This window comes from Nothoprocta perdicaria, unplaced genomic scaffold (genome assembly GCF_003342845.1).
Source record: "Nothoprocta perdicaria isolate Ctin4 unplaced genomic scaffold, notPer1 scaffold_260, whole genome shotgun sequence".
In the NCBI taxonomy this organism is placed as follows: Eukaryota; Metazoa; Chordata; class Aves; order Tinamiformes; family Tinamidae; genus Nothoprocta; species Nothoprocta perdicaria.
In genome coordinates, this window is record NW_020455489.1 from 691,695 (window position 1) to 716,482 (window position 24,788).

Below are 24,788 nucleotides of genomic sequence, written 5' to 3' on the forward strand. Positions count from 1 at the left end.
CATGGCACAGATGCAAGTGTCAAAGGCTGGATGTGGCCATCAGTATCTCTCATAAGGACTTAGACTTCCTTGCTGCAACTAGTAGGGTGAGAACTGCTGATCTGAACAAGGGCTCTGGGCAAAGATCAAGGATTAAGTGTTTACTGGTCAGCAAATGAATGTGAACAATTGAAGAGGCAGCAGTACCCCTCACAGCTTGTAACACTTGATGAAGTGAGTGAGTGCCATGAGTAGGAAGAAAGCTTTCAAGAAAGGTGTCTTTCCAGCAAAGTATTCACTCATACCACAAATTGTAGAAAATTCAATTCAGTTCAATTCCATCCCCGTAATTATTACAATATCTCAATATATCTTCCTTTATTTATTTTTGCAAAACAGAAGCCCGTGATGTTAACACTGAACTAGAATTCAATCTAACATTGTAAAATTCRTCATAAATCCAGACTTTGTATAGCAGATGACTTTGAAATTGCTATAAATAAGACTTTACGGCTTCCGCAAGGCTCATGGCAGAATCTATACAGCCATCAAAGTTGGAATGAGTAAATCCATCACCCCCACAAATTAGGAGAGGTTCAGTATGAAGAATCATGTGTCCTGGACAATCGGGTACAGCCTTTGTAACCTRGAAAATAAAAGCATACAGGAGGAAGAAAAAGTAAGTATTTGTCTGAATTTCATGCCAGAAAAACAAAACTTTYCCTGACAGATACACCTTCATAAGAAGCACCCTCTAGCCCAAATCTTAGGTTGTAGCATTAGTGATCAAAGTACCATAGYCAACTCTTTATCCACCAAGTTTAAATCATTAGAATAAACTTTTCCTGCAGGTGGAAAGTTAGAAAGTTTATAGTCCTACCCAGGACTTATTCCCAGACAAATTTCTGTAGAAATTAAGATAGTTCACGGAGAGGTTAATCTTACATAACCTGAGTCCAGGATTTTGAGAACAGATGACCTCTGGCTGGTAAAGGTGGGCTTGCATAAGCTCTTAGGCATTTCACTGAGGAGCAGAATTGCATACTCAAGAGGGCAGAGACAAAACAGAAGCCTCTAATACAGCCAATACTTCAGGCTTCCAAAGATGTCTGTGAAACCAGAAACACCAATTTGGTATCAATGATACAGAAGTTTAMCAGATCATCAAACGTGTTCTCTGCTTCCACTCCCTATAGGCTACAGTGAATAGCCTCTTCAGTGCCATGTTTTAAGTACACAAATGTTTTTTCCCTCAATCTGCCAGGTCTGAGGTCCTCCCTTGGCAGATGCAGATCATGACTGGTGATGCAACCCAAGGCACATTGAATGAAAATGATTTCTCTGATTTCATCCCTCTCCCCTACCACGTAATTTGTCAAAAGTTGGTGTTTTAYGTGCTAAACTGTGAAATGGGACTTGAAAATATATTAAATGCCAAGAAAGCTACTGCTTCAAAGAAATATTTATACCTCTTTCAATGTTTGATGGTCACCTCAAACTCATTAAGACATTCATTCCACTCTTGGTCAAAATCATGACCCACAAACTTCATGACCTGACTTGTCRTTAGCACACTCTAAGTAAACAGAAATCCTGAAGCGTTCAGCTACCCTCTTTCCCTAGGTTTTGTCTTTGTCTGCTTTCTTTCAAGCTGAATTAGCTGARGCCTTGCTGACCTTCATCATCTGAGACTACAGCTGTGGTTAAGTCTGTAAATACCTATAACGCACTTCAATAAATGATGACAAAACTGTAGAAGGAAGACAAAGATATTTAATCCAAACAAACCAAGTCCTCTGTCTCCAAACTCATAAAAGTGGGCAGGGGAACCACGCACCACCGACACTGTGGTGGAAATCATGCAAAGGGAGGGATCATAAACAGCTTGGCTAGTTCTTGTGGTCCTACAAGTGCCACCACTGACGAGCACAGCAACAGAAAAACCCACTGGCTTTTCATTTTACTCCTGGTCTTACCCTTYGTACAACCCATCCTGTCTCCAGCTCTATCGCTCCGGTTTCCTTTTCTACTTGACCTGCAGGAACAGCCTTTTAGACACTGCTAGAGATACAATCAACATGTTCTATCTACAGATAGCATGTGGACAAGGTCTGATTAAGGCTGCCTTGATAAATATTTGATGTCAATCTCCGAATAGGCACTGTATTCATTTTAAATACAATTTTCTTGACTGCTGCCACACCATTATTTGGCATTTCCAAATACAGATCAACTATAAAACACCTACATTTATGTTACTGACTATATTTTATGTTACCAGCATGTTATCATCTTCTTTAAAGGAGGCAATCATCTGAAATGAATTTGTGATCAATTCTCCACCCTTTTTTTTTTTTTTAATGCAACAGTCTAGTGACTTTCTGTAAAACCTGGCAGAGATCTTGTTTCTCTGGCTCATTTTAGGTCAGCAGTTAATTTCTTCCTGATTTTTTTTTCAAGTAGATTGAGGTCACTAGGCATAAAAGATGAAGAAAGCTTTAGTAAAATGAGGCAAGGATGCCCTTCATTCTTGAATACCTTAAGATTATTTTACACTCCCTGTACAAAAGTTTCYGCTTTGTCCTCCTGATCCCAAGGACAATACTTTCATACTCCTTAGCCTGCACCATTCTGGCTGTTTGGCAATAAAGTGCATACTATACAGTAAAGGTCTTTGTTCTACATCCTGGTGAAAGGCATTCTGCTGTTCCTCTTTCCTATTCCTTTAAAGATGTGGTCCAACTTGCAGTCCAAATTACCTTCAGCTATGGGGCACAGCCTGCTGGATCTCCATCCGTGGAAGATTTCATCTAGACAAAGGTGGAGCTCACTGAGTCTTGGCAACAGCTCTGCTTTGATCAAGGGGACAGACATCTGAAGAGGTCCCTTTCCACCAATGTCTCTCTAATGCTGTATTTTCCCAACCTCCCTTCCCCACATGTAAATCCACTGTCAGAGTGACATGATAGGCTAGGAAGCTGCTGACTCTGGATGCTAATAGTGTCTTATCATAATTAAAGCAGGGGATACAGGACCACAGCTGTGCTGCTAAGTAGTGTCAGTAGAAGTTTGGAAGTCCTAATCCCTCATCCGCCATGGATAATTGTAATGTCTGCATTTTAATCCTGGGATTGTGTTTGGCCATACGAAGGACGCTGCAGCTGGATTTAATTAACAAGCAGGATAAATCCCGTCTAGAGGAGTCAGGGGAAAGATGCATCTATCTTATCAGTTCCCTTTGCCTCTGTGGCAACGGCTTATTGTAATTGAAAGTAAAGATGGCTTTAAGGGGAAGGGGGAGCTCTGTCCCAGATATTTAATTTAGCTAGTGATTATTTTATAGGATGCCCACCTGGCAAAAGAGATCTCCTTACTGGGATCACTGATCYGACCTACACCAATTCGCTTGCAAACTAAAACTTAGCCACATCCATTCACTGAGCTAGATGGGTGATAATTCTTCCTCCGACAATGCCATAAAGCACAAGCAGCTGCTGAAATCGGTTATTTTATTTAGTAGCAGCATGGCAGATAGCAGGCAACACAGGGAAGAACGACAGGAGAACCAAGTGGGAAGAGCTGCAACGGTGCTTTGGTGGCGGAGAAAATAAAAGCATCATTCAGGAGCATTACGTATGAACGTCATTTTTTCAATAGGGGAAACAGGACATATCTGTAATGATTTAGAGAGTTTACAAATGTGAAACATTTATGGAAAATTAAATTCATTCTTATAGTTCCAACTGCCTTTAAAAGACATAGCAATAGGTGTAACTCTACAATAAATCTCACTTGGTCCTCAAGAAAAACTGATTTTGCTAGGATTCAAAACCTGTAGCTGTTTAGTAGACTGCAAATGAGATGGTTTTTATTCAATAGTAAAAAAAAAAACCCCTTCCTTTCTTGTCTTTTCCTTTATCTATGTTTTCATGGTGAAATAAATTGGAAAAGGACRTGCTTATATGTCACTTTTATCACGGCGTTGAAACTATGTACAGTGCAAGGAAAGGGCACATTAATGCCAGCAAATAGCTGGATTTTATGCCAGAGCTCTGTGGTAGCAGCAGCACCCAMGGGTGCATTAATTTGCTTAAAAATTATTCCTCACTCAATTTTAGGGAGCTGGTTAGCCCAGTGTCCACCWGTGGATGGATCAAATCCTTAGGCTCCAGGCAACCTGTACCTCTCACRCTCACTTGCAGTTTGAAGCAGAAAGGTGATATGCAAGGCAGAAAAGAAGTCAGTATAAGAAAATGAAGAATTAACAGTGACTCTTCTACAAGGAGATATTGTTACTAACAAAAAGAACCACCAAACCGAAAGAGAGGAATCTATAAAACATCCCATCACTTTCATTTTCGAGGCATATAAAACATATGTTGAGATCATTTTTATACGACAACCAATTACAGCTTTTACGCGCTGGGAAGCGATTTGCAAGTTRTCAATATCTAATGCAGGGCAAAATAAACATTGTGCTAGCAAGGCCTGGTTCTTAAATTGGATGCAGATCAATGGGTATGAGTAAACTTTGTAACTAGCATTTACAATAACTTTTCCAGACTTCATAAAAGGAAAAAAAAAAAATTAAAGGGGACTGCTTTAAGTAAATATTTTGCATCAGCTTCCACATTCAATTTCACCAATGTAATTCAGCTTAAGAGGCTTTGGGTAAACATGTAGCTATTCTCCAGTACTTTAGGAAATTGCCAACAATTTCCTCGGATTTTTAAGAGAACTCGGTAAAATATACACATTTTGCTATTATTACCCTTAGGTAGTTTACTTTAAAATATTTTTCATGTAACATACTGTTAAATCGAACTTGGCCAAATCAAATCATAGCAATTGGCCTGTCTGAACACAAGCACTCTGCTACTCTGTGGTAGGGTGGGAATTTTGCTAATAATATCACATACTTTCGGATGCAGAAGAGACGGATTGAGTCATATTTTTAAATACCAACAAAAATCCCACTGAAGGACGTGGGATTTACTTCCTTCCTGCATGCTGCTGCTGTTCCTACTTATAAGGGGCACTGCATAACTTACCACTGAGACAGGTCCTCCATGTACAAAGATTACTAGAAATGACCTTGCTGTAGCTGGCGGGTTTTGGATGTTACCCACAGCTACGTGGATGAATGTGTCATAGATATTGAATAACTATCCCTTTTCTTTATTTCTCTGAGGATGAAGACCACTGGCTTGTATGAGGGTCTCTTTCATGTGAGACACCCTATAGATCTGGGTGTTCATGCACCATAGCACCATAGCGTTATCCAGGCAGTGTCCYTCAGGTGTCCAATGCCATTAAGGATTACCTGGGAATATCTCCATTTCTGGCACTTGACACTGGCTGGTTTAGGCAGAGACGGCACAAGGCTCTCCAGGTGACTGAGAATTAACTGCTGCACCTCCGCAGGATCTGAGTCCAGGTGATCGTGCCCAAATGCCACAGTGGTGTGAACGACGACAGATGGTCCAATTTCAGGAGACTCTGAAACCAAGAAGAGAAATGCCTCTGAAAGACCGCTCAATAACGCTTGCCTTCCTTCCATGCTGACATTTAGCCTGTGAAACAATAAGAAAAGCATCTGCATCTTGCTCCTCCAGCTGGAAACCACATGAGGAATTACAACACTTAGGCATGGTGGTGATGGGTTTACAGTTGGACTCTTGAAGGTCTTTTCCAACCATAATGATTCTATGATTCAACGAATACAAGCTGCTTAGGAGAAGTCCAATGAAAAAATCCCACCTTTTTACAACATTTGTGATGGATTTCCTAATACAAGAACCCTAGATCCACWTATATCTCCTACAGAACCCTCAGAGCCTTCTGACAGCCTTTAACAATCAACTGGCAAAAGCAGTATAGGTGTGAGTACTGACTGACTACCCCTACGTGCAAACTGGCCAGCAGGCCATAGGTGTCACATGCTTGTTGAGCTCACCCTATACTCTTCTTGTCAGACTCAGATTCCACAAAATCAGGAGCAAACACTTCTCCTTGGAAGATGTTGTTGGAAGATCTTCCTGTCTCCAAAAGGGCCAAAATCAGCAACAGGTTTTAAAAGGCAGCAGGGTGGCAATGAAGAAGAGGAGAGACAGGAGCACAGACAGATGCAAAGACAAAGGGTATGACTGCAAGTCCCTAGGAGTGCAAGGACTGGGATATGTGGCAAGTTATAGCTACAAAAGGGATCTGCTCACTCACAATGCTGGGAAGAACCGAGGAAGAAAAACCAATCTGTAGCTTATGGGAGGGGGTGGATTTTGTTATTTCTTACTCAGCTGTTGCTCTAAGTTGGGAAATTCCCCCTTTTCCCCTCTTCCAGATACTTGCACAGTCTCTACAGGAAGGAGAGCAGGCCTGGCTCGAGAAGAGCTAACCCCAGAAAGCCCAACGCAACGTTGGAATTTTGGCAAACTGGCAAAACGGAACAACAGAAGCAAATAAAACTGTTTTGCATGGATTTTTTCATCATCATCATTATTATTATTATTATTATTATTATTTTCCAGCCGAGTCTACATATAAAAATAATTAGTGCCCCCGTAATCACGGGCAAGGCAGGGAGGCACAGACACCGTTGCCAAACCACAAGATCTTGCCTGCATGGTGCTCGAGGAGGGGCAGCTTTCCGAAGGCTATGGATGCAGTCAGGAGACTTGTTATCCCTGGGATCAGCAAATCCCCGCTGCTTGGGGGGAATGGATCACGAAGGGCTGGGAGCTCTCGTGGCCGTCATCGACATCTCAAATCCTTCCGACCCTAGCGGCGAACGCTTTTACATTATTTATATAACATAAAACTAAAGTAATACTTATATTATTTTATATTKGTATAAAATAATGAGGGAGCAAGCGCAGGGAGCACGGGGCACGAGCCACCRGCGAGGGGCTGGCTCTGACAGCGCGAGCGAGGCGCCGGCTCCTGCTGCGCTGCACGGGGGGAGCAGCTCTCGCCGCTGCCTCTGCAAACCAGGCTGAGCTGCCGCCGGGATCGGGGGAGCTCCAGCAGTGCAGCGGACTTGCTGACGTGCCCAGATGAGCGTGCAATTGATACCCATCCTCCCCGGGGCATTTAAAACACGTGCGGCAAGCCTTCCAGCTGTGACTTCCTCCCCACCTTTTGTGCTTTGCTGCAACACACGCCGCTGTGCTTGTGTCCTCCTCGTGCTCTGCGCTCCTCTGGCTCCATCTCTTCCTTCTGCCCTTGCTCCGCCAGGTCTGCAGTGGGTCCCAGGGGTGGGCACTGGGGAACAACTGCCCTTCAGCTGGTGAGGACTGTGACGCCGAGAGGTCATCGGGAATTGAGAGGCCAGCTCGGCGCTGCGGGACCGCTGAGCGCCCGGGATGCTCCTCTGGGTGCAAAGAGCTCCACCGTGAGCTGCATGGGTGCCAGTGCCCAGCGGGAAGCATGGAGCATCCCGCCACTCCACAAAGGGGGCGTCTCACAAAGAGCTCCCCAGGCACAGCCATCCTAGAGCCTTGTAGAGTGAGGGACGTGGAGGAAGCAAACTCTCACCAACAAATGAAATCCTGAGCTGTCACATCGTCCCCGTAACCTTCAACTCCACAACTTCTGCAGCACAGAGATACAGAAGGGCCTGAACGCGAAACGACCACAAGATATAAATTGTCACTGCAGCAAAGGACAAAAAAAATAATAATTGTATTACCGTGAAAATCATGTGCTCACTCTGTAATTCTGATTGGTCATATATTTGCCATCCAATATCATTTGCATACGCGAAATACCAGATATGAAACCAATACTTCACTTTTATGAAGAGGAGAGGGGAAGTAGAAGCAAAGACGGGTTAGCTTGGTAATTCAGGACTTCTTCTTGCCCTGCACAAGTGGATTTCGCTTTAGTTTTGCAGCTCTTGCAACCTTCAGCGAATGGACGAGTGTTTGCTTATATACAAGTTTGGGGGGAATGTTAACCTTTTATGCAACTTCTGCTGTTGGACAAAAAGGATGTGCAAGTGAGCACAAGAGCACTTCACACACTGTAATCCCAGCTGCCTTGGAAATAGTTYAGCTTGGTTCATGTTGTTTGTCACCTTTCAGCCTTAGTCTTTCCTACTACGGTCCTCTTATCTTCCATTTCTGTGCATTTTATGAGTCCCAGCAGCATCTAGACAACCTCAGTAGTCACGGCTGCAGCYGGACGGAGCAGTGTGGCTTTCTGCAGTCCAAGAAACTCATGGACATTTTAAAAACCTGCCTAGATGGAGCCAGACTCTTCTCTGAGAGAAGAACAAGAGACAACGGGCGCAAGGTGCAACACACAAAGCCCTTTCCCCAGGTGAACAGCGCATCCAGGGGGCAGGTCCCCGAGCAAAAAGGGTTCTCCATCCTTGGGCACGGCCCAGACTTGCATGGACTGAGATCTAAGCAACCTGCTGTAGCTGCAACGTTGGCTCTACAGTGAGCTGGGCTTGGACCAGAGTACCTCCAGTGCCTCTAGCCTGGTTCTGTTCTGTAGATCTTTAAATCTTGCCAGCAGTACAATAAAACAACATGAGTGCATGAGGGCTGGGACAGCCAACAAGAAGTGTTCACAGAATGTGCCTAAAATACGGGAATTTCAGGATCACTAGTTTTCCTGTTCCAAGCCGCTATGAGGATCCAGCATATCTCTGTGAGTCTTTTCCCTTGGGACTGTTCAACTTTGAGTGAGCAGAAGGCATTTGCTGGAACAAGGGCATGACCTGGGTTCTGCTGCTTTTCGGCCGAGTGCCTGAACTCACCAAACTAGCAGTTAAATTAAGTGATTCCCTCTTGTTCCGTTAACTAGAAGTTTCCTCCTCTGGAACTGGAAGACCTTTTCTGACAAAATCGTTGTTTGAACTAGCACATTCCTAGAAAAATATTTTAGTTCCAACAAACTGGACATTTTCTGACCAAAACAAATCCACAAAGAAAGAATTAGCTGAACCTTTTCTGACCAGTTCTGGCCTTTATGTAACAAGCTGGATAGAAATCTTTCCTTCTGTTGCATTGGTGAAGAAGTATAGGGCTCCTCCAGCTGGAGAAGTCCTTTGAGAAGATGAATTCCAGGGCTCCGAAAGGCAACCACATTTTTTTTTCTCTGATAAGTCTTCTGTCCTGACCAATTCAGAATGAACTACTGARGCACAACAGAAACTGAAAGTCAGCCTCTACCGCAAGGGATGGACAGGGATGTCCATCTGACATGGATTTGGGATGGGAGCAGAGGGACAGGGTGAAAGGAGGCACCTTCTTCCCTGCACTCCGAGCAGGACACCTTGGATCAGCTCAGGATCCCAAACAGTTAGACTCACCACGTTGAGACACCTCTCAGCCAACCCCAAGACTGATTTTGTATGCTCAATGTACCTTCAATACTCGAAACACTGGGAACACTATTGAGTCTCTCATTCTTATTTTTTTTGGGGAAAAACGATATTCCAAGTCTGACTTCTCTACATGGAGAAGGTCATGGATAGAAGCCTGAGYGGGGAAGTCTCAGAGACCATGAGTGTGCATGGGATTTTGGCAAATTCTTGTGCCTATAATTGGTCAAAAGGCTCATTAAAAGACATCTAAGTGTTTTAGTAAAATAAATATTCATGGCTTGCTGTGACTTGTTATAGCCAATGATTCTTGGACAAGACCCGCTCCTTTCAAACCTCTCATCTCTTCCATAGCGTGTACAAAACAAGTTTCAGGAAAACAGGCAGCTCGTTGAGTTTTTAATTCCCCCTTCAAACTACTCATAGCTTGGAGAGCTTCCAGAGGCCACTGAGTCACAGCCTTCCAGTACTGAAATATGCAGACTGCAAGGATCAAGTTTAGCCTCGAGCCCTCTTTCTTTCTTCTGCAAAAACAGTGGCTTACAGAAGAGTTTAAAATAGATTTCTCCCTGAAAGTAAAGGGGGAAAACGCAGCCTTGATACCTTACAGCTCTTGCAATGGGTATGAATGCCCAGCCTGTTGTCACAGGAGCACAACTGGCTTTTTTTTTTCCTTCCCAAATCACGCTGCAACGGCTAATTTGAAACACAGGGCTCCTGGCAGGGTTCCTCGGGAGGTTTGCTTCGTGGGAAGACACGAGCCGTCCAGGGCCACGCTAACAGATGAGAGAAGAGCACGAGCAACGAAGCAGCGGCTGGAGGGGCGACGATCCGAGGGGGAGCAGAACCAGTTGCGGTGGGACCCCAAGGGCGGCGAGCCTTGGGCCTGGCTCTTTCCTCCCTCCGGTGCCTGCCGTGCCACGGCGGCAGCAAAGTCAGCGGGAAGGAATGYGTGCCTACCCCTCGGAAAAGTGAAAAAATAAAATTAAAAAAAAAAAAGAAAAAGAAAAAAACCCTACCATTTTCTTTTACTTTAGTGTTTGTTTTCTATGTTTTGGTGTTGATCTCTTTTGCTTTATTGTGTTGCACAAGGCTGGCACAGGCAAAAAGCAGATGAAAAGGCAAGAAAGAGAGGATAAACGCGTTCCGCTCAAGTTTAATTTTACTTCCATGTGAACAGAAAAGGAATCGGGGTGACCTTTGGCATATCTCCTCATTCAGGACAGTGTCCTGTCCCCAAGAGCAATGCTTGGAGGGTGGTGAGCAGCAGTAGCAGCTGGGGCTGYGCAGAGCGTGCAAATCCTGGTGGGTGGTAATGGACACAAGGGCAGTACGAGGCCAAGGTGTGGGAGCCAGCCTTAACAAGACCACCCTTCTTGGGATGTCTTGGCCACCGCCAAGGGCTGGCTGCCCCTGGCATCAACCGGGAGCGGCTCTGAGCAGCTTGCAGGGGTGAGGACACCAACAGAGATGATGAACGATTCCTAGATTTTGGCTCACACCGTAAAAATATGAAGTTCTACCAGTGCCCTACAGACATGTCTTATCCACAAAGACCTCATGGGAGCCCCTAAAGCACTTGTGACCAACGTCCAGCTGCTGCATTGTCTGTCTGAGGAGCACTTGGGTRCTCCTCTGAACAAGGCTAAAACCACATCCATGAAAAAGAAAAAGGAAGAAATTGAAAAGAAAGATTAAAAATGAAAAGKAAGTGCGGAATTGAAGAGTGAGGATTTAACTTAACATCTGGGATACATGCAACACAGACCCAGATGGYTCTTGGAAGTGCAGAGAAGAAATGACAGGAGTCCATGAGTACAACTACAAGATAAATCCCAGTCGGACATAAGGAAACCAGGTACATCCCTGGACCAGGGCCCATGATGGTGGGGAAACCCCAGTAGAAGAGGAAGGCCCTCAGCTTCTTAACGCTTAAAGACTGTCTTGACAGTCATCACTCATCCATAGCTGGAGAAATCCCACACAGGGGACGTAGAGAAAGAAAAAGGAGAGACTGTTGGCAGACAGCACCTATTCAGAATTAATCCAACTAGGAGCATTGCCTTCTAGAAAAAGGATGGGTCTAATAAAAGATGTTTCAGAGTTGAGCACAACAGGAGGATACGAGTCCAGTATCACCCTCACGGCCTAGTGAAGCAGTGGTTTGTAGCTCAAGAACATTTGAAGTTAAAGAGGTGTCTCCTGTATCTGACTAACATGTTTAATGCCATCTCAGAGATGGAACAACATGGTATGTTGGCTAAAGTTCYTCACAAAGCTGCTCATGCTAGAAGGTTAGATGTCACTATTGCGAAGGTATAGAAAGGATTATGTCTCTGTGTACTGTATTCTGCAGAATGGTGACGATATGAACTGCCTGTGGCACTGAGTCCACTCACAGAGACATTGCTCTGCCCTCAGAGACTCTTGCTGAGGATGTAAAGTCAGCTCCCGTGGTGGCCATGCTCTCCTTACCATCAGTACCATCGGTCTCAAGGAAGGAGGGAAGGGGACAGACAGGTCAGAATGCTTCTGGGGGAGAAAAAAAAAGTATAAACACCTCAATAAAACCAAACCACAGAAATTCTCAGAGAAATCCAACAGTGGATTATCTGTCCGCAAATATTTCTGCCTTACAGAATGAGAAAAGCTACTTCTTTTGGGTAGATCTGTGCCAAACTGAGGGTACAGCATTCCTAAATTCAAAAAAAGAGATTTTACAGATTTAAATGGGCAACTCGCTGTGATCTCTGGGCTCCTCAGAGGTCTGAAGATGAATGTTGCTGAGAGAGAATGACATCAGAGCCTGTAAGTTGTAGGGTTCCTTTGGCAAATGGTCGGTATCTGCATCTACTGTGTTCTATGAATACAATGGATCAAGAAACAACTGTAGAAGAGAAGGAACTGGTGGGTAATGCAGGTTTCAAGGCTTCAAGAAGAGGGTAGAYCACAGTGCTCCTGTGGCTATTTTACTGGTAGAAAGTAGCATAAGAAGAAGCCTTTTAGCCCTTCTGTACTGCCATGGATGCCAGCAGCAGAGTCCTGGCAAAGAAGGGAAGAAGCTGTAACTTCCTCCAGCATCTTCAGCACGCAGAAATCCAGTTCAYTTGGATTTTTCCAAACAATAATATTTTCGGAGAGAAAAACCACGCCGCAAGGCCATCTGGGAGTGCATCGTGCAGCTCCTAAGCTAAAAGACTTTGAACCAAGCAGCCCGACACCACAACTGACATAATTGCTCTCAGCATCCACCGAGGCGCCAAGGACGGAGCATTCAGGGAGGCCCCATCAGCCTCCTGCTTAGAAGTGGTTGTGCTGGTTTAGGACCAAGGCACATTTGTGGAGAAGTGTGAGGGAGCATGTGCTGCATTCTCCGTTTCCTGGCTGTGCCCTGTGGCTTACGGGCTCTGCAAAGCCTACGCTCCCCGCGGCCTCACAGGAGAACAAGATCTACTGGGATGAAGGTGCAAAAATAAGTCGCCGAGACCCACAGGTCAGCTTGAAGACTCAGGAGTTACTTCCACATRAAAGTAAAGAGGACTGAAAATTTACACTAGTTCAGCTGAGATGACCTTAAAACATTGTGAACAGTGACCACGGGCAAAGCTTAAAACACCTATTGCTGCCACGGAGACTTGGTTGGACTCGCTTTCCAGTTAGTTTATTAGATTGTTCAGTAARTAACCACCAGGATGTTGTCTGCCTCAGAATCAATGGATTTAGATAGAGACGGACCTGGGAAGGCCCCAGGCCCAAACTTCTGCTCCAGCTTCAGAGTTAGGTTATATTCCTACTGTTCTGTGTTCAGCTGAACGGCTGGGAACTCCTCCAGTGCTGCCATGAATAACGTATTTCTCCTTCCCAAGGGATCTGTAGATCTCAAATGACAAGGCAGTCTACAGATGAGATCTGTATATAGATGTGATAGATGCACATCTTCCATAAGAATGTTCTCTTCCTTCAGAAAGGAACCGTGTCAAATCTTTTTCTGCCCAATGATGAAAAACSTGGAGTCATAACAGACACCAATAAAACAACAGAGTTTGGTTACTTCCTGATCTTAATGATTTTTAATTCACAGTGGGGGAATCGTGCTTTGTTATCCAAAATCCATTTTGATGCTGCATAATACAAGACRAAGAGAAAGGACTCTATCACCGCCATGGTAAATAAACCATAAAAACCAGACTGTAAAGAAAGGGCACTGAAATACTTCTGGGCTGATGTGGAGAGCAGCTGAGGAGCTGGACGCTACCAGGTATGCTATATCCTTGCTCCTTGGAAGGGATCAGCAGACGGATTCTCCTTGCTGGAAAAGAAGTCAATGTACAGACTTAATAAAACTATACCTAAAATTTTTAAAAAATAATAATAATAGTAAAAAGAACAGTGCCTTCCTTATGCCTGGAAAGATGAATGAGAGCGATGGAGATAGCTCGTCAAAATGTCACACTGCTGTTTTGCAAAATGGTTAGAGGGCTTCCCAAGTCAGCCTTAAAAGTTCTCGTGGTTTCTAAGGTCTCTTAGGAATAAGAGATTTCTAAGGTCCCTGGAATAAAAAGTGTTGCAGTTAATTAGTTTCTGTTTGGAAGAGTCCATGTAAAGAATGGACTCTTTTATATGCAGAACTTTACATCTTTTACATCTTTTATATGCAGAAACTGAGTATTTTTTTAGCCTTAGAGATGGTTCCTGAATGGAAAGTAGGCTAGATGGGAGATTATGAAGAAACTGGCCATATAATGAGATGAAAAGGTAAATAACTAAGTCTTACATCTCCCTAAAAAACCCCCTTTTCATACTGAGAAGACAAATGAATCTTCACACTTAGGAATTACAGTGACCCTGAAATCCTCTCAAATGAGTCTTTCCTTTAAATTATATAACCTCACAATGCTTAAACAGGAGAAGGCAACTGGATCCTTTTTTTGCGTGTCATCTATCTTTAGTTCTCCAGGATGCAAGGAGATGCAAAGACTGCAGTATTACAGGAACGAGGCTTGGAATAATTTATGCTGAAGAATTCCCACTGTCCCCCCAACTAGTTATAAATATTGATGGGGTGTTTAAGGCAGCCAATCGCACAAGTATTTAATATTCATACATACCACACAGGGAATTCAACGTACACTTCTTGKAGGTTCTTCCGTTATGTAACGTTCAAGTGCGTTACCTCTGTGGATGGAGGCAAATTTTGCAAACAGCAGCTGAGAGCCTCAGCTCGTGGAAAAGAACTTGCTTCTCTGAGATCTGGTAAGGGCTTATCATGCTCCAGATTAACTTGGTAATGGCAGCATCAGAGAAATAGCTTTTTTATTGAGGCTTCTGCATAAATTGGGAAGAATCTAGAGGCCAGCTAGAGTCATCACTAAGGAGCTAGTCTATGTCATGATGAACCCAGCATTCAAAATTGCAATATTCCTSAAATGTAGACACAGACCTGCCCCTCAAAACCCATCCATCCAATGCATTTTGGGCTGCCCAGAAGTCCTGCCAGGGAATGCATGAGAATGGATTTTCTAGGACTATCTTTCCCCGGCAGCATCACCAGGACYCAAGCTCAGAAAAGTGCCTGTGGCTACATACGAGAAATCCTSTAGCAGGAACCCAGATTCAAGTTATTCAAAGCGTGTTTATCTCTGTGGATGAAGTCATGTCTCATATCATAAGTCAGAAAGGTGGCTTGGTCACAAGGCTTGTTCTCTGTTAGATATGTCCAGAGGACATGTTGATAAGGGTTATGTTGAATGCAGAGGTTCTGACTTATTTAATGAACAAACATTACGTTATAAATGTCATGGGACTGTTCTGCCCCTTTCTCTTTGTGTCCCCTGAAACAAACGGGAGTCAACATGATGCATTCCTGAAAAACACCACATTTGATGGAACAGCAAAGCAAATTGTCCCATTGGGATTAATGTAATGGAGGGAGGAGTGCACAGAGGCACCTAAAGAACAGACACAACTGAAGAGAGAGGGATTGTATGTATGGCATAGAGGAGGGAAACGGGGGAGCAGGACCACTCAAACACCAGATGCAGAAGGTTCCAGCTCTTCGGAGAGCGAAAATAAAATTTGGAAAGATCTAGGCACTTCACACAAGATTGGATGCTCAGCATGAATCTTGGTCTGTGCATTCCCGCCACCTCTTTCTCCACACTTACATTTGCATTGCCACCAGCATCATCTTCCTCATATGAATCAAAATCACCAAAGAATGGGAAACAGAGGAGAGGAGAGGTCTACACCAAAGACATCTAAAGTGGAGACAATCGTTGTGAAGTTTAATGAAGGAAAATGTTAGGTCCTGCGCCTGAAAAAGAACAGTCCCACGCAAAAGTTTAGGCAGAGGTCAACAAGATAGCAAGCAGCTCTGCAGACCTGGCCCTCCAAGGGCCTGGAGGTCACGGGAGGGATGAGAAGTAGACTACAGATCAGTAATGCGCCCTTGCTACAGTGMTGGAAACTGAGAGCATACCAGGTGGCACTGGCTAAGACATCACCAGTATGCCAAGGGAAGTGGCAACCTCTGCATACCCCCTGCTCAGTATCTGTGAGACCACAGACATTGACATACTGTCTGGGGGAGGCCACTGAGATGATGGGAGCAGGAGCACAGTGAGAAGCTGCAGGAGCTGGGCTTGTTCAGTTGGGAGAGAAGAAAGTGAAGGGAGATCCAATTGCATCTTCCATTGCCAAGAGGGTTACAGAAACGATGGGGTCATACTCTTCTGGGATGCGTACAGAGAACAGATGAGGGGCAACGGACAGAGATAAAACACAGGAAATTTTGATTAACACTTTGATGAACACTTTTTTCCAACGAAAGTGGTCAAACACTGGAAAAGGGCATCCAGAGAGGTGGTGGAATCTCAGGTTTTGGAGCTATTCAAACAATAGCACAGGACCCTAAGCAATGTGATTGAGTTTCATAGCTGGATCTAACTTTACCTCTATCTCTACCTTAACTGAGAGGTTTGGATCAGATCAGCAGTGGTCCCTTCTAACCTAAATTATAATGTGATTCTAATCAGTAGAGTCAAACAACATAGAAACAGTCAATGTCCACAAGCCATACCTTGGTAATCTCAAATCCGAGATGAGGAAACACTTCTTAATCTGGATAAGGCTGAGCCTTGGGACAAGTCCCCAGAGAGTCATGTCATTTGCATCCTAGTTTTCTTAAAAGTTGAGCTAGACAAGCAACAGCCGCCTTGACTTAGCAACAGTCCTGCTGTAGACACCTCTAGAGGTCCCATCCACAAACAGTACTGTGATTCCATGACCTTCCTTCACAGTCGCTTATAATATTAAATTTCATGTTTATGGTGTAAGAGAAGAAAGGTATATCTAACCTTACGGCTGCTTTCTAGCATGATCRTGGTGTGTAGATGTTAAGGGTGACRGACACAGTTTGGAACACATTGCCCAACAGGTACTGGCACAACTTGCTTTTATTAACAACAGACAAGGAAACAATCAATCCTGACTGAGATTAGAAAGAGAAGTATCCTAAACATCTGAACATGCTTCAGCAAATGTGTGGATTTGGTAATACATAATAGCTATTTCTTGTACAAGGAGGCATCCAGTTATGAAAACACTTCCTTATGCAGCAACAGTGAGTCACTGCRCTTCTTAGGTTGCTGCAAAGGTGAGTAGGTTATTAGCCCCCTGCACAGACGTGTTTAACGAGATCATGATCGCAATGCTAGTAATAGAATTAGGAAGCATGTTTAGTGTCTGACTGACTCGATTAAACCCAAGTGCTAGTGGTTATCCTTGAGATATTCTATGCCAGCATACTTCCCAGACCTCTTGGCATATGCAATGCATTTAATAAACAAAACATACATTTGTTTTACTGCCATCGTCCAGAAACAGATGAGAAGTGTCTGCCTTACGGGATGCTCTCCAAACTTTGCAAAGCAGCCGTACTATGTGCAGCCATTTCAAGGATTTTCCATGATTTTAAAAGCACACGAGCTAACTCTGAATTAGAGTGAACAGCCTCAGTTATATAACTCATTACTACTTCCAAGCATACTTAGAACAGGAGTTGTAAAATAATGGATGACGGGAGATAAATTGGCATGTGTATGAATTAAAGTTTAAACAAAGGAACTCAAGCTCCTTCTCAGAATAGCAACATTTTGATGTCTCAAATCCCCCGACACTGGTTTCATAAAGGCAATAACGTAAACCATGTGCTGGGTGGTGATTTTCCGAGGACCTTCCCGCTTTCATTGTGTATTTTATTACAAGCCAAATGTGACATTAAATGCTATCCGCTGCGGCTTGGAGTTAAATACTTGCTCTGTTCAGAACAGCGACACTCAATTAAACAGCATTTTTCATGATCTACACCCTCCATTGTCGCTGCGTTTAAGGGCAATAATGGGTGCACTGACCTATATTGCGTTTCTTGTTATCGATGGAGATGAAGCGCACGCAGGGATTACCGGTGACGTACTGCGCAGACCAGGGGACATCAATCCGGGTACCGGCTTCGTAAAACAGCCCCAGAGCGTAGCGAGAGGAATAGCGCACAGCTTCCAGCTGCTGCTTCTGACTTGCAGTAATTACTGTGGAATTAAAAGAAAAGGAGAAATCAGACAATGCTTTTCTTTTTTCTTTCTCGCCAAACATAAAACGCGTGCATCCCTGTGGTTAAGCTGACTAATCTTTCCTAAAAAGGACCTGAAAATCGTAAGATTTTAAAGATTTTAATTTTGTAAAGCTTTGTGCAAAATATARACATTTTGTAATGTTTAATTTTGTAAAGATTTTAAAAATCTTTATTGGAAGACAAAGGAAGTACTTTCCTTTTGTTTGTTTCCTTTTTCTTTTCTGAGATACTTCTTAATGAAGTTTTATAGTAGGTTTGTGAAAAGCACGTCCTTCCAACACACTCCCCCCTCATCAAGGCTCTGCTAGCTGCAAGTGATTCCAAACTTCCATGACAGGTGACTTTTTCTCAACGTCTTTCCCATACTGTGCTCAATCGGCACASATTTTCTCGGGGAATCAAGGTTTGGGTTTGCCTCTAGCATACAGGGTGAATGATTTTATGCCCTTGTAAAGAAACAAATGACTTAACACATCAAACGAGCGGATATAAGACCTCTTGAATCTCTGGAGAAAATACTCATAAAGGTCATTTTTTTTTGTCTTGCAGTTCAACTGGATGAGAAGATGAAAAACCCCATGGGATTTTTTTTTTGCTACTTTTGCTACTTTGATACTGCAATATCCAGACTATTAGCATGCTTGTGATCAAGAAGAAGAGGAGAATTTATGCTAATAGATTTAAAAAAAAACACAATAGTAATGGGGACAAACTGAGAAACGCTCAGAAAGAGGAAGACCACACCAAAGTTTTACAGCGAGGCTCAGTTCCTTTAGCTGTAGATATTTTTAAGGTAGGTCGTAAACTTTCAGAGAAGCTGAAAGGTCTTTTTCCATTTTTTTCTGTGATTAACTCTGCTATCTTCCAATTACTGTAAGATTTTTTTTTTGTCTTGATATTATGATCTCTATACAAAAAAAAGTGTTTTAGTCCCGCTGTGCACCTAAATGCCACTTTATCTTATGCAAAGTAAGTCCAACAAGTCCTAACCTAACCCTAACCTAACCCAATAAATCAGTCCGACAATTCACGGAGTTAGGTACTACATCTACATGAGTAAGATCATCATCTGTATCTCACAGTACTCAGCAAGAGAGAAACACAGAACTCTGCCCTGCGTCATACCAGCCCCACCACGCACAGGGCCCAGCACTCAGGAGATGCAGGAAGGCAGTATTTGGCCCACCAAACCCATACTGGTACAAGGAGACATGGACACAGTGGAGACAGGCCACTGAAGAGCCTCTAAGAGGCTCCACCAAAGCAGATCTCCATCCTCAGGGATTGCCCAGGCTCATCTGGCCATGGCCCTGAGCACCCTGCTGCAGCTGTGATGTTGGCCCTGCTGTAACCAGGAGTTGGACACATTTATACCCAAGGATGGCCACATCCCAGCTGCAAGTTTGCTGGTCTAGATGCTAGTGAGAAGTCCTGCTCACCAACTTGACCAACACAGAATATCTCATATTTAATCCAGCAGAACTGTCATACTTGAGGGGCTCCAGAGGTCTGGGACGGGATACCTTGTTTTGGGACRGGGTGGTGCAAGGGAAGTGGGGTCCTTACTCTCTGTGAACTGCCCTGTGCACAGAAAAGCATAGGTAGGACCATGAAAACATCAAAATGCAAAAAAGTTCTACACAGAGGAGACAACAGGCAGATGACAGAGCCTAACTGAGCCCACCCTGATAGAGAGAAGCACTGGTATAAGTTGCAATCCCCACCACCCTGCATTTGACCATTTCAGGTGAGCAAGYCAACAGTTGCTGAGGTCAAACTCCTCATCATGACTGGTCCAAGTTGGCAAGAGTTCTACATGGACACAATTTATGTCCCTATTTGGTGTCATTTACAACACTTAAAAARCCACGAGGCTACTCGTGGGCCTTTGCCTCAAGAGATAAAGATGCCTCCRAGGAAGTTATAGTAAAGTATGGTTCCTGTTTGTCATCCTGCTGGTCTGTGATTAAGATGCAGGAACAGTCTGATACGGAGGTTGCTCTTGGCCTGCTACTGCCTAGAAGAGCTGCTCCGCTAGGAATCATCCTGTCTGTGGAAAGATGACCATGGACAACATGCTCCAGAGAAAAACACCTTGTTGCAAGAGCTGCTCACCTCTTTCCACCTAACTTTGAACATGTCCTAGCTGAGGAACCAAGCACACCCACCTCACCTCAGAACATCAGATGTGTCACGGACCTCCCATCTGTACGAGCTGCCCAGCGTCTCCAAGACAGCATTGAGCTCCCGAATGAGCCTGCCATCCTTTGTGGTTCCCTACAAGAACCCCCCAGCACTGTGACAGTCCCTTGCAGGCTGTCATCCCCTTTGTCCTCCATGCTYCCCGCTTTCACGTTGCTCTTTCCAGCTTCTGCAACACCCATGCATGGAATTTTTGCAGCGCAGGGCACTGAATGCAGGATGGTCCTAGAGCTAAGGATACTGTGGACATCCTGCTCTACCAGGGATGCTCCCTGGCCTGCGCTAACTCCCTGATCGAGCTGTGAATTTAGCAGTGCGGCCACTCATGTGCCCGCACCTRGGACCTGTCCGGGCGGCGCTGCTGGGTGTCAAGTCCGAGCGGTGATATTAGCAGTGCCAGCGTCCCAGTTCCTCCTGGCGGATCACGCAGGGAACAGAGCAGTTGCAAAAGATACACACAACAGAGGGGATGGATCGAGTCCAGAAACCCCACTGATCTCACACGTCCCTCTCCCCCACTGATACTGCATGACCTTGGGAAAACAAGCTGCCTGGAGCACCACAAATTTAGACAAGGATCATATGATACAGTGGCTGCAAGGGCAGGACTGAACTTGATGGCCCTGTAAAGCCCTTGTTTTTAGGCACAGAGCAAGCTACAAAAAGCAATTTAAACAAGACAAGGGCCAGTAGTGATTTCATCAAACATTCCCATGGTTTTGATTGTATGCTTTCTTTCCAGTGTCTCTCTCTGTCTGTCCCCACACACTTCCACTCCATCTCACCCTCTTCTCCACATCTTTCTTCTCTTCCTTTTCCCTTTTCTAGCCTTCATCCTTCTCATTATTTAATATGCTCTCAGAGGGGTAATACAAATGCAAACTCATGCAAATCTTGTGCCCCTGACAGCTTAGCATTCAACCTTTCCATCTGTCCAGGACATACTTAGATGTCACTTCTTTCAGGTAAAAGCTCTATAACGGGTTTCAAAAGGTCTGCGGCCGCCAGGTCCCTTTCTCAAMGCTATGATATATGTATTCCTGCTGTGCACTTACAGAATATAAAAGTACTATAAACAAGCTAATAACAATAACGCTGCAATGTCCCATCTTAAAGCACTATTCTCTGTCCGGGTTGGTTTGGCAACTTCTTTCCCTTTGGGAGAAAAGCAAATAAACAAAGCTGCTTTTCTCCCGACAAGCAAATTCCCCTGGCAAAGTTCAGCACGTCCGAAGTCTGTACACAGCGGAAATACGTTGGAGATCAAAATCAGCTCCCCCTGTCYGGGGGACTGCACGGCCCAATGGAAGCTAAACCCTGTTCCGCCTCTGCCTCTGGTCTGCAGCACATGTTGGCTACTGCAGATGACCATAAACTTGCCTAGGGGTGGCTTTTCACCAGGACGTTGAATCTACTGAAGTAATCAGTATATTCAGCCTTCATGATAGAAGTATTGCCAAAGCTGAGCTGGCCAGTTGGCTCCGAGCACCCYGTTTAAGACTTGACCTCACTTTATAGACTTGTCTTCACAAGCTATAAAGTTTCAAGAGGGGTTGGGCTTATTAGGGRTGCTGAACAGTGGTGCAATAGCCTGTTCACCCCTGAAGAGGAGCCATAGCTTGAAGGGAGTCTATCCCAAGACAGGAGATGGACTCCAAGGGGCAGTGCTGTGACAATGACCATTCTGCCTCTGTGCCACACCTAAGAAGATGCTGRAGCTCCTCAAACCCATGAGTTCTCTTTCCTCTCTCACACTTAGGATGGTGTCTCTGGTGCCTTCACTATGTCAACTCAAAAATAAACATCATATTAATTCAGGTATGCGATGTGCATTTGCAAAGCAATTTGCTTAACTGTTGCTTTGGATTTTAAAARTAACGTAGGTGGCTCACTGGACTCTAAATTGCTGTATATTTACAAGACAGAGGAAGTTCTTAGGCTTGAGAAGACAGGCTAAATGTGATGTCAGGTTTGGAAAGCCAGCTATGAAAAACATGAACTATATGCAACAACAGCATTATGAGTTAAGAGTGATTTTTTCCCTTTTGTTCCAGCCATTATACATTTTCAGCAGGGAGAACAAGTTGATCTAAGGACATGAAGAGTGCCTTCATTTTGAATTTCCATACTTTATTGGTTTGAATGAAAACCAGACTGTTGTTTTAATGTGTATGAAACCACAAAATAACTATTAATTTTTCCCATTCCAGTAAAAATGGTCAAGATGATTTTAATAACTTTTTKGGGGGGAAAAAAATAAATAAAAACAGCTTACAGATCATGGAATTGTCCAGTGTACAAGAAAGAACCAGTCATAGCATTTGCCTAAAATCATGAAAGTCTTATATATTTTCCATTGAACAACTCAGCTGCAGCTGTCCTGTGAGCGCCACTAATGCAAGTGTCCTCTGGAGATTTCATCACATCAAAGCATGGGGTATGTATATTTTATTTGCTCTTTCTCTAGACACTGACAGCAGAGTGGATTACTTAGCTGTAACACTCAATAAATACAGCACGGGCCTTTTATCTGCTGTTCCAGTGATTTAATGTCACCTCTCTGCCTCGGTCGTGTGTTGTGGGAAGGAGAGGACCTAGAGATCCCATCAGGGCCAACAGGAAAGAGGAGAGCCAAGGTGGCCATTGGCAGGCTGGGAGCACGGGCACCAGGCCATGTAGAAGGCCAGGACAGAGCCCAGCCTACCAGCTTCTAAGCCAGGGAAGCAAAAAAAAAAAAAAGAAATCTAGCTGCTCTGATGGCCAAGAGCTGACGAAGAAGAGCGAGGTATAATCCTGGACATTTAGTCACTTGGGCCACAGATGAGGGGGTTGCCATATGCACCCTCACCTGCAGAAGGGTCGAGCTGAAGAAGTTCTGAGTGGAAGAAACTAGGTAACAACCAAACCAACCATGCGGGTCAGTCTAATAACTGAAGCAGAGATTACTCATAACCTCATACTCATACTACAGGGAGGTTCACATGTGTACGGCTGTAGGTCACAATTGCTGGGGAAAAGGAACAACCATGGTCAGAACTGTAGGGAATAAAAGGATCCCAAAATGTGAGATATGCTAAAAAATGTATGTTTTTGGAAAGTTTTGCAATTCTTAATTTGATATTTTTAAAAGCTGTTACCTCCCAATCAAGTCATCCCGTGATTTCAGAGCTCACCTGGAATGCCTGTATTCACTTCTCATACGTACATAGGGATACGTGGGCAAACCTGGGTAGGCAAAAGAAGATCCTGCTTTGAACGACTTCCAGGGATGAATGGAAAAATACCATTTTTTGAACGGTGCAGGTTTATTTGGGGACACAGAGGATATTGTATCCCAACTGGGTGGGATTCCTGATCCACGTGGACCTGTTCTTCATGCTTTCTAAGGATATTCCTACCAAGCACCTCTAACACACATGTAGTTGAGGGAATTAATACTTTCAGCTCAGCAGAGCAGTCCTTCCAGGGGTGGCAAATCAGTAAAAATGAAAATATCGTGAAGGACACTGTGATTTCTATGAAGGGCTGAAACAGCTCCCAACAAGACTGGTAGAAGGGAAACAGTGTTTCTACAGATACTCTCTTCSCAGCAACTTATGAGATGTCTTAGTGCTAATTTCCACTTCGAAATATTTGCGAAGGAAATGTCGCCTTTGCCTCTTGGTGGCTTGGTGGGAAGCGGAGCAGGAATGGTCAGAAAGAGGCACTGGGAGGAACCCGGTTATCTCTTGTCATGGACTAGCTGTCCCCAGATTCTGGGGACCTTAGGTTTTTGAGAGGTATCCCAAATTTWGCAGCAAAGAGGTTGGTTGGGAATGGAAACAAGACGTTACACAAGGCCCCATGCAATCTCGAAACACTCAGTGTGGCCTTTCAATAGGGCTCCTTCCACTCCCTTCCTACTTTCATTTCTGCGACCCCGCACTGTTCTCACAGCGATGCTCTCAACCACCACACAACTAATGGTCTCCTCTGAAAACTGTTGCCTCCGCCTGCTTCGCTCGAGGTTTCATTCACAGCACCTCGCTTTCTAGATTTGCCAGGGGCAAACTTAAGCGCGGCGCCGAGGCCAAGTGATGGGCACCGCTCCACAAGCTGAAGAGGAAGCTGCGGTTAAACGGTGACAAAGGCATTTTTAGCCCGGGCACGGCGTTAACAGACTCCAATGAGATGCTCAGCCGGTGGAATAGGCGGCCCAGAGAAGTACCTGGAGCTCCGGCCTGTTGTCACGGCTGGCAAAGCGCTGCGGGAGCTGCGAGCGACGGGAATATTGCGGACAGCGCAGTAGCGTAAATCCCCACGGATGGAAATGCCTCCTCCCCAAGGGGCCTGCAGGAGCCTTCTCCTCTGTCCTTCAYGAGGAGAAGCTGCCGCTCCGAGGCCTCCATTTCGGTGGCGCCGCCGCTGGCCGGCTGCCATGGTGCTGGCCATTTTGAGACGCAGGCTGCTCCTGCCCCGGCGCTCGCGTAGGAGGGAGCAGAGGTTATGAGAAAGGCTTCATTTCCRAGGCTCAGCTTCTGCAGCAAACCGCTTTGTGTATAAATATATATATAGCCCAAAAAAAAAAAGCTCAGAGAGAGTTAAAGGCAACCAGGCCTCTACTTGCACTGAAATAACCGCTGAAATAATCACGGAGTTTTCATTTTC

At 44.5% G+C, this 24,788-nt stretch overlaps 1 protein-coding gene across 1 annotated transcript in view; it reads right to left on the reverse strand.

The window, feature by feature from the left end:
* Positions 1-399: 399 nt before the first annotated feature.
* RNLS (renalase, FAD dependent amine oxidase) overlaps positions 400-24,788 on the reverse strand; it is a 30,671-nt gene continuing 6,282 nt past the window's right edge. Inside the window, exons 3-5 of the mRNA XM_026040679.1 lie at positions 17,722-17,895; positions 5,303-5,478; positions 400-625 (exon numbers count right to left, since the gene is read on the reverse strand). Coding sequence (XP_025896464.1) covers positions 473-625; positions 5,303-5,478; positions 17,722-17,895 — 503 coding nt within the window. The 3' untranslated portion in view covers positions 400-472. The remainder of the gene's footprint in view (positions 626-5,302; positions 5,479-17,721; positions 17,896-24,788) is intronic.